This window comes from Tupaia chinensis, unplaced genomic scaffold (assembly GCF_000334495.1).
Source record: "Tupaia chinensis unplaced genomic scaffold, TupChi_1.0 Scaffold000355_1, whole genome shotgun sequence".
Taxonomy (NCBI): Eukaryota; Metazoa; Chordata; class Mammalia; order Scandentia; family Tupaiidae; genus Tupaia; species Tupaia belangeri.
The window spans coordinates 4,178,893-4,188,542 of record NW_006159850.1 but is presented as its reverse complement, the minus strand read 5'-3'; the positions used below and the strand labels follow the sequence as shown (position 1 = coordinate 4,188,542).

Here is a 9,650-nt window from a genome sequence, read left to right as displayed (position 1 = left end):
AGCAGCCGAGCACGCAGCTGCAAAGCGGCAGAGCCCGGGGCTGGAAAGCGGCAGAGCCCGGGGTTGGAAAGCGGCGGAACCCGGGGCTGGAAAGCGGCAGAGCTCCGAGTTGGAAAGCGGCAGAGCCCGGGGTTGACCCAAGGTGTTTTGTCGTGCAAGCACCAACTCTTAATCACCCCATCCCCACTCTCCATATTTTATAATCCACCAGTTCCAGTTACTGAAATTCTCCCAAATTTCCCCAATGAATTTGAGTTCCTGGTCAGTGCAAGATGAAAAAAAGAGAGAGACGGAGAGAGAGAGAAAGGACCTCTATTTTGTAAAGTTCCCTTCTGAGGATGAAGATGACTTGCTTTGGGGAACCAGCAGTTAGGGTAATGGCTATGTCTCTGGACTCCCACGTGGTCGACCGCGGTTCGCGTCCAGGACCCAGTGGCTTAAAACTCATGCCGGGCGCGTGTGCGTGCGTGCCCAAGATCCTGAGAGGAGAATGGAGGAGAAGGGATTGCGGCGTGACCATCCCCCCTGGGGGGTGATTTCTCGCTTTCTGTCTCTAATGTCTCTCTCTGTCTGTCTGGCGAGCGCACGCGCCCTATAGCGAAAACCTCTCCAAAAAAAAAGATGACTAAAGATGACTTGCTTTGTATTTTTTATTTTCTTTACTTAGAAAACCAAGCAGACATGATGACGTGCAGGTGTGTGTGCAGGTGTGTGTGCAGGTGTGCGTGCGTGACACACCATTGCACCCCCATGACACACACCCCCATGACACACCACTTTTATTTGGGAAAGCAAATAAAACTCACCGATGAAAGGGCACATGCCACCAGTTCAAGGAAATTGGATCATCGTTTCATATTCTTCTTTTCTTGACGATAATCCAAAAGTCTATTCAAATTCAAGTCCTGCTCATTAGTGTTTGGACAGGGGAGGAAACATTCCTCCCTGCCCAGCCAGTTTCCTTATCTTGAAAATGACCTCGATTTTCTTTTCCCAATCAAGCGCATCTAGAAATCAATTCAGCTGTCCCTGCTCCGCCCGCCAGCAAGCATGGCTTTCTTGTTGTTGACCTTTTGCAAATAGGGTGCCTTTGCTGTGACCAGGACAACAAAGGTTTCTTGCATCATTATTAACATACATCAGCCTTCTGACGTTAGTTTCTGTCAGCGTCTGCACCACAGTATGCACGGTACAGTAGGTTAGCTGCTTTTTCTCAGGACAGGCCTGTGTGTTCTGTGTTTAAATTGCCTTTTCAGGGCAGTAAAATGCGCAACATAAACTTTACCATCGTAACCATGTTCATGTTCAAGCTGCATTTCGACGTCCTGCAACCAGCCCACCTCCCTTCCAGAGCCCCTCTCTTGCAAAACTGAAACTTTGTAGCCATCAAATACTAAGTCCCTGTTCCCCTTCCTGCCCCCAGCCCTTGGCAACCCCATTCCACCTTCCGTCTCTAAGGGTTCCACTCTAGGAACCTCGTAAGCGGAATCATAGAGAATTTCTCTTTCCATGACTGGCTTATTTCTCTTCATTTATGTCCTCAGGTTCATTCACATTGTCACATGTATCATAACGTCCTTTCTTTTCTAAAAGAATTTTTTTTATTATTATTTTTAACTTGCTATAGGGCAGGTGTGCTCACCAGAGAGAGGGAGAGAACATGAGAAAGCAAACCGCCAGGTCCAGGACTTGAACCGCGGTTGGCCATGTGGGAGTCCAGCCCCTTAACCGCCATGCCGCCTGCTGGCCCCTTCCTTTCTTTCGAAGAGCGTAGACTATTCCACTGACTTGATAGCCACGTCTGCTCCTCCACTGCCCGCTGACGTACACCTGAGTGCGTCCAGCCTGGGCCCCCCCCCCGCCGCGGAGCCGCTCCCCGAGACCGCTGTCCCCTCTGACAGGGGCCGGAGGCGGACTTACTGCTCGTGTCCTAACTAGCTCTGATCTTCCGCGGACCTGCCGCTGTTTGCCGGGGCAGCTGCACCACTTTACATTCCCAAGGCTTGTTTGTTTTAGAGAAGAAACGAGACTCTGCCTTTCTGGGATTCCCTGCCGCAATGCCACCGGTGGAAATGCAGCCCGGGGCTGTCCTTGTGCTGTCACATAGGCCAGCGGCATCTAGTTGCAGGGAACTGGACTTTGCATTCCCCTTCTCCCTCCGCCCCTGCCCGGGCTCCCAGCTGGACCATAGGTGGCCAACACCATACCTGACCCTTTTTATTTAGACGGTGTCTCGCTGTGTGGCCAGGCCAGCCCCAAGTTTGCCATCCTCCTGCCTCGGCCTCCCTGGTCACTGGAATGTGGCCGATGCCCTGCACCCCGCCATTAGGCTGGACTGAAAATGGACCCGGCCTCCCAGGCAATCCGAGCCTGCAGAGCCCATGGCATGCCCCGCAGCAGGGCCCTGCCCACTCTTCCAAGAAGTCCCTTCTCCTTGTTCTCAGAGGAGCCCGTTTTCCAGGTCCCTCGCAAAGGGACTGGTTTCTAGAGTGGGACCTGAGACTTGGCTCCTCCGGCCTCGCTGGGCTCATCGTGAGCTGTGCTTGGCCCTCCCCCTCAGGTGGACTTGAACAACGGGCTGTCGGAGTTCTCGGTGACACAGCGCAGGCTGGTCCACGGCTGGAACGAGTTTGTCGCTGACCGCACTGAACCAGTGTGGAAGAAATACCTGGACCAGGTAGGACTGCAGTGCCATTTTGTGCACCTACAGGGGTAGGCGAGGGAGGGCAGGGCGGTCACTCTTTCTCTAAATATTGATTGAGGCTGTCCTCGGCCAGGCCCGCCAGGGCGTGGGCAGGGGTGCTGCAGAAAGGACAGCTCAAGGCGCGGGTCAGCTCAAGGGGACCAGGACACACTAACTCAGTGCCTGGCCGGGTCGACAGCTGGCCCGCGCCCCACACCCTCTGCTCCTCCCCTCTAGCCTATAGGATGGCCAAGTGAGGAAGTCAAAGGCACTCTGCAGGGTGCGCAGGGTCCCGGTTAGCACATCAAAGTGCAGAATCACATCAGATTTCGTTCCAGATAAACGGGAGTCTTGTTTATTTATTCGTTTGTTTATTTAGGTTTGCTATAGAGCATGTGTGCTCACTGGGGAGAGAAAGAGAGCGAAATTATCCCCAGGGGTTGGCCATGCCACAGTCCCTTCTCCTCTTGGAATTTTGGACACATACACGCACGCATGCACATACACACGCACGTGCGTGCGCACAAGCCCAGCATGTTTTTCAAGCCACCAAGTCCAGAACTCCAGCTGCAGTTGGCCATGTAGGGTCCAGCTACCTTGTCCCTCCATGCCACCTGCTGGACCCCAGGAGTCAGTTTTTTTCTTTTGGGTTCTTGCCATAGGGTGTGTGTGCAGAGACAGGGATAGAAAGTGAGAAATCATCCCCAGAGGGGAGAGCTATGCCATAATAATCCCTTCTCCTCCAGTCGCCTCTTGGGATTTGGGGGCACACATGCACATGTGCCCAGCATGATTTTTTGAGCTGCCGGGTCTGGGACTCGAACAGCTGTCAGCTGTGTGGGAATCCAGCCCCTTACCACTATGCCACCTGCTGGCCCAGGAGTCCATTTTTAAATATAAGCATGTCCCAAATATTGCAGTGGATGCATTTTTATGGGGGGGGGGAGAAAAGTTTCTTGTTTATTTGAAATTCAAATTTAACTGAGCACCCTGAGCCCCTGGCCTCCGGGCTGCAGCCGTGGTGGCTGGCGCAGTGTTGACGAGGGCACGCAGGGGAGGTGGCGGAAGCCATTAGCAAGAGGAAGGACCCGTGGGAGCTGCCGGGGCTGCAGTTCCCGCAGGGAAGCTGGCTCCACCACCCACCAAGGACCTGCTCAGAAAGGCCCAGTGCACAGGCAGAATTTGCCAGAGCCTCCGTTCCAGCTCTTCCTCCTTGGACTTGTGCACTCCGAACCCCGGGCTGCCCTAGGCCTCAGCACCTTCCTGCTGGTTCTATTTAAACCTTTCGTGATTGGTCAGTTCACTGTCCTTCTGGCAGTGTCCCCCCATCTCTTTTCCATGGGGCCCCACCTGCTCACCGCTTGGCTCTCCTGCCCTGCACGTGTCACACGTGGCCACATTGTGGCACCAAATTAGGCCTCTGAGTGTGCAGCAGCTCCGGCCAGCTGACATTCCTGGAGCCCAGCGTTGGGCAGAGGCAGCAAAGGCCCCTGGGACTTGGACTTCAGGGAAGGAGGCTGAGGGGGATGCTCTGCCCTCTGACACCAAGGGGTCCACTCTGTCCTGGCTGCCCGCCACCAGGCCCCTGTTCTCTGACGCCCTGGCTGTCTTCCTTCCCCTCTCACCCTGTCGAGACCTGCTCTGAGCATCCCCCTTCTCACCAGGCGTCCTCCTCCACCCTCCAGCCGGGGCCGTCCCCAACATGCAGTCTCTTCAATTTCCTGAGCGCGGCGAGCACACAGCTCCCAGTGGGGACAGCCCCTAGTAAGGACAGCTCCCGGTGGGGACAGCTCCTGATAGGAAGGGCTCCGGTGGGGAACAGCTCCCTGCGGGAAGGGCTCCAGCAGGAGAGCTCCGGTGGCCGGGCTTCCCTGCCCACGCCAGGTCTACACTCACTGACCCCCCCCCCCTGAGCCTCCGCTGTGTGTGGGCTGTCCCCATCCTCCTGTCTCCTCCGGGCACAGGGAACTCACCACCTCCCAAGGCAGCCGGGGTCTCTGTCTCGAGTCACACCTTAGTGCGATCCAAGGCACGTTCCCCAGAATCTCGAGGTGAATGTAGGTGGGGACCGGGGGGACCGGGTTCAAACCTGCCGTCCAGCCGTGCGATTCGACCGAGGCACTGGGCGTCCTGGGCACGCAGTTCTCCCCGCCCAGAACATGGGAAGATGCACACCTACCACAGCAGGTCTGCTCCAGGAAGAAGAGGTTTGTCCGTGTGGGAAGAAGGCAGGCCCAGCCCTTCTCAGCCTGCCTCGGTTCGAGCACCACGGCTGGGAGCACAGGTTTCGGAGTCGGACCGACTTCAATGTGAATTTTTGGGCTGGTCGGTCCTTTTGGGAACCTCAGGTTGCTCGTTCACCAAGCAGGGGTGTTGGACAGCACCCGTGCCATGCGGTCAGCCAGACACAGCAAGGAAACACTCAGCACAGGGTGTGGAGGCAGTAGGTACTTGGTAAACACTGACTTATTCTTGTTTTAAGAGAGGTTTTTGCTATAGAGTGCATGCACTCCCTGGAGAGACAGAGAGACAGAAAGTGAGTAATCACCCCCCGGGGGATGGCTACACTGCAATCCCTTCTTCTCTGTTCTCTTGGGATTTTGGACACGCACCTGGCTAAGTTTTAAGCTGCTGCACATACAGCACTCAAACCATGGTTGACTACGTGGGAATCCACTTAGCAGTGTAACCATTATGCCATCTGCTGGTCCCGGCGCCGGCTTATTCTAAAAACGTCTCCAGCGTATCACAGTCTTCACACGGAAAGGTTTCAACTAACACGTCTCTGCCTGTCTCCCTTTACGCGCAGGGCTCAGGGGGCCCCAGTGAGGCAGGAAGGGTCTGGGATCCAAAGCGACAGAGGCCCATGCTCAAGTGCAGCCTCACCTGTGACTGCCCTGCCCTCTGCTGCCCACTCAGGTTGGACAGAACAGCACAGGTGCTTGGCGCAGTCTGCGGGGCTGGGAAGGGGTGGCAGGCCTGTGGGAGGGAGACTACTGGGTCAGGGGTTAGCCTGGAGAGCTTTCCGGGAGGGTGCGGTCTGTGTGCTGGAGAAGGAGACCTTCTAGCAGTTAACAGAGACAGTTTCACAGGATCAGAGCTAAGGCGAAGTGTCTTTGACTGCTCAGTCTTGAAGAGTCAGAACAGCTGTGGTGGCAGATTCGGGACTGCTGGTGACCTGACCAGAGGGATCCAGAGAGACAAGGACCCCAGCATGTACTCATGGGCTGCTTTTGATGAGCAGCGTGAATCATGCATTCGATCACATTTCTTTTTTTGCCTGGACTGCTGGGAAGCTCAGAACCCACCAGACAATGCTGTTTCAATCAACTATGACTTACTTATTGCTCTTTTCATTCTCTCCCTGATCCTGACCTTGGTGTGTGCTCTCTGGTCCTGTTGTGATGTGCTTGAGTTTGTGCTTACTTGCAATTCTCTGTAACATGCGCTACCAGGAAATGCCTCTGGAAATGAGGGGTAAATACGTAAAACAATGAAGTGGCAATCCTACGGGGAGTTTGGGGGACACAGGGACTCAAGAGAGACGTCACTGGGGTCCCAGAGGCTATTACAGGAGCAGGTTGATGTCTGAGTTTGGGAGATTGGGATGCATGGGATTTGGGGGCTGGTGTGGCAGGAGGGGCCCCTTGGCTGTTGGGCCAGAGCTGGCATCCCCAGAGGTCGTGGCCTGGGACATCGTGGGGACGTGGCGAGGCCAGACCAAGAACTCCAAGGCGGGCCAGCCCCAGAGTCTCAGTAGGGAGGGTGTCAGGATGACCTGAGTGGTCTTCCGTGGTGGGGTTGCCAGCAGGGCAGGTCCCTGGGTGGCGGTCTTGTCCCTGCAGCCCTCGGTCACCACAGTGTTGACCTGGGAGCCTGGCCTTGAAGGTAAACTGAGCCACGTGCCCGTCCACCCTGTGCTCCTCTTCCAGTTCAAGAACCCCCTGATCCTGCTGCTGCTGGGCTCCACCCTGGTGAGCGTCCTCACCGGGCAGTACGAGGACGCCGTCAGCATCGCCGTGGTGAGTGTGGGTGGGAGGCGCGAGGGGCTGAGGCGCGTCCTTGTGCCGGCACCCACTCTCCGCGTCCTGTCTGCCAGCCATCAGCCGCTGCCTTCTTCCTGGCCTGGAAAGTAGATTCCGGGTCTTGCTCGTCCTCTCCCAGGACCGGCTGGCTTCACCCTGGTGTGCGTGTTCAGTGTGAGGGTAGAGCCCCGACCACTGCCCAGGGATAACCACTGGGTGCCTTACATTTTCTCTTTAAATTGAAACTTGACTCTTTCAGGGCCTGTGGCCTAGTAGTTAAGGAAGCCGGATCCCACAGGACCCACTCACTTGGCATCCAGCCCTGGCAGCTCGGCAAACACCCTGGCACGTGTGCGTGTGCCCAGATCCCAACAGGGTGGAGAAATGGAGGGACTTTGGGGCGACCGCACCCACTGCGGGTGCTTTATCCGCCTCTGTCCCTCTCTGGCAAGCACAGGTGCCCTGCAATACAGATTTTCTAACTGACAATTTCACAGTGTAAAATTCTAGCCATGTACGACAGTGTGCCCGCCATCTAGTTCCAAAACATGTTCATCAGCCCAGAAGGTCTCCCTGTGAGGACGCGAGCCCGGGGCGTCGTAGCCTGCTCGCTGCGGAGCGTCTCCACCACCCTCCCTGAGCGCTCTCACCTCCCTGGGTGGAACCTGCCCGTGCCCCTCCCAGCCCCGGCCACAGCAGTCGGCTGTGTGTGGCTTTGCCTGTTCCAGCCGCATCACGGGACCAGAACCCTGTGGTGTGGCCTTTCTACCTGGCTCCTTCGGGACACCGTCCATGCTGCCTTCTCCACTTCTTTCCATTTGTGAGAATTACTTTTTTTTAAAGAGGTTTTTTTTTTTGAGAGGTTTTTGCTATAGGGCACGTGCACTCGACAGACAGACAGAGAGAGACAGACAAGCGGAAAGTGAAAAATCACCCCTCAGGGGGATGGTCACGCCGCAATCCCTTCTCCTCCATTCTCCTCTCGGGATCTTGGGCACGCACGCACACGCGCCTGGCGTGAGTTTAAGCCACCGGGTCCGGGACTCGAACCGTGGTCAACTACGTGGGAGTCCAGCCACATAGCCATTACGCTAACTGCTGGTTCCCAAGAGGTTTTTGCCTTAGGGCCCGTGTGCTCACTTGGGAGGGTGGGGAGTGAGAGTGAGAGAGGAGAGAGAAGAGAGAGACAGTCAGAGGAAAAGTGAAAAATTACTCCCCAGGGGGCATGGCCATGCCACAGTCCCTTCTTCTTTCTCCTTGTGATCTCAGGCACACACACACATACATACACATACACACATACATACACATACATACACACATACACATACATACACACACATAAACACACACACAGGCATGGTTTTCAAGCCACCATGTCCAGGACTTGAACCCTGGTTGGCTATACCACCTGCTGGTCCTGCAAAGCCAGACTCGCCCCCCACAATGGTATCCCCATCTCTGTGTGATGGGCTGGGCTGGGGCCTCACCCACCCTGTCCCCCACTGGGAGGGAGCGCAGTGTGGGCAGGGTGAGCGTGGCGGAAAACCTCCCTGTACCCCGAAGAGCGAGCCTCTGGGCAGTAGAAATGGTGAGTTTTCTGCCTCTTTGGCTCCTCTGCCCTCCACACTTCCGCGCAGGAAATGTGTTTAGAAAGGCGATGTCCCCAGCGTGCTGACGCCTCCTCCCGCTTGTCCCCTAGGCCGTGCTCATCGTGGTCACCGTCGCCTTTATCCAGGTGAGTGTCCCGGTCCGGGCAGCCCGGTGTGTGGGCGCCCGCCGGAGGTCCCCCCTGAAACATGTCCTGCTTCCTGCCAGGAGTACAGGTCGGAGAAGTCGCTGGAAGAGCTGACCAAGCTGGTCCCCCCGGAATGTAACTGGTAGGTTCCACTTCCCCAGACTTCCTGGCTCGTCAGGAGGGCCAGCGGGCCGGGAAGTCTGCGTGTCTGCAGAAGGGGTGCCCTTTATGGTAGTCATGGTGTGGAGCAGCACATCCCACTGTGAGCTGTGAGGCTGCTACCCCCGCCAGCAGGTTGCTGTGTGTTCGTGGGTGTGTCACTCCGCCTCTCTGGCCCTCGACTCTATTACCAGTGTGTACACCAGGGGACCTGGGCCACAAGTAGCCAGAGGGCTTTGGGAAGAGGGCAGTCGTTGAAGCCATGAAATGCACAAAGCTGTGTGAGAGAAGTGAGAGGTTTGGTGTTCTCTGGGGGCCCCGGAGGTCAGGGGCTCCCATAGCTCGGGCAGCACAGCTCCAGCTGGGAGGGGAGCAGGAGGGGAGGAAGGGCTCGGGCTCACTCGAGGCAGCCTGCAGCAGCCCGTTCCATGCCCAGAAGTTTCCGCCTGGCCACGTGCTGCCACACAGCTCTTACCAAGGTTTCTTTCTTTCTCTTTTCTTTTTTTAAGAATTACTGAATTTTATTTATTATTATTATCAAATCTGGTATAGGACACATGCGCTTATCAGAGAGGGGGAGGGAGAGGTGAGCCATGGGTCTGGGACTCTAACCACAGCTGGCCACACGGGAGTCCAGTGCCTCAACCACCCCACCCCCTCTGGCCCCACCAGGGACTGAAACATGTGGCCCACCTCTGTCTGGGGGAGGCTCATTTGCAGGAGAACCTTAGTGTCCACTGGGGCACACGTGACAGGAGAGGACGGCGTGGGAGCGCTAGGGAGGAGGCTTTGGTGGCTGGTGGAGCCCGATAGTCTTAGCCAGGCATGACCCGCTGTCGGGCCCCTGGCCTCGGGTAAAGGGTGGGTATCTGAACTAGATCAAGTTCTCGGCTGGGAAGGACACCTGGCCGGCACTGGAGGTGTGCCAAGGGCAGACGGCGCGGTTCTGTCGGGGAGCTCTCCTGGCTGCGATAAGGCCCTGCCAGCCCCACTGCCTGAGACCGGCTCGCACCCGAGCGGAGCGTTCCCTGCCCCCAGAGCGGAG

At 56.7% G+C, this 9,650-nt stretch overlaps 1 protein-coding gene across 1 annotated transcript in view; it reads left to right on the top strand.

The window, feature by feature from the left end:
* The window catches only part of LOC102480842 (calcium-transporting ATPase type 2C member 2), a 57,270-nt gene that overhangs the window by 18,210 nt on the left and 29,410 nt on the right, over positions 1–9,650 (top strand). Inside the window, exons 3-6 of the mRNA XM_014589372.2 lie at positions 2,561–2,677; positions 6,616–6,705; positions 8,411–8,446; positions 8,527–8,588. Coding sequence (XP_014444858.1) covers positions 2,561–2,677; positions 6,616–6,705; positions 8,411–8,446; positions 8,527–8,588 — 305 coding nt within the window. The remainder of the gene's footprint in view (positions 1–2,560; positions 2,678–6,615; positions 6,706–8,410; positions 8,447–8,526; positions 8,589–9,650) is intronic.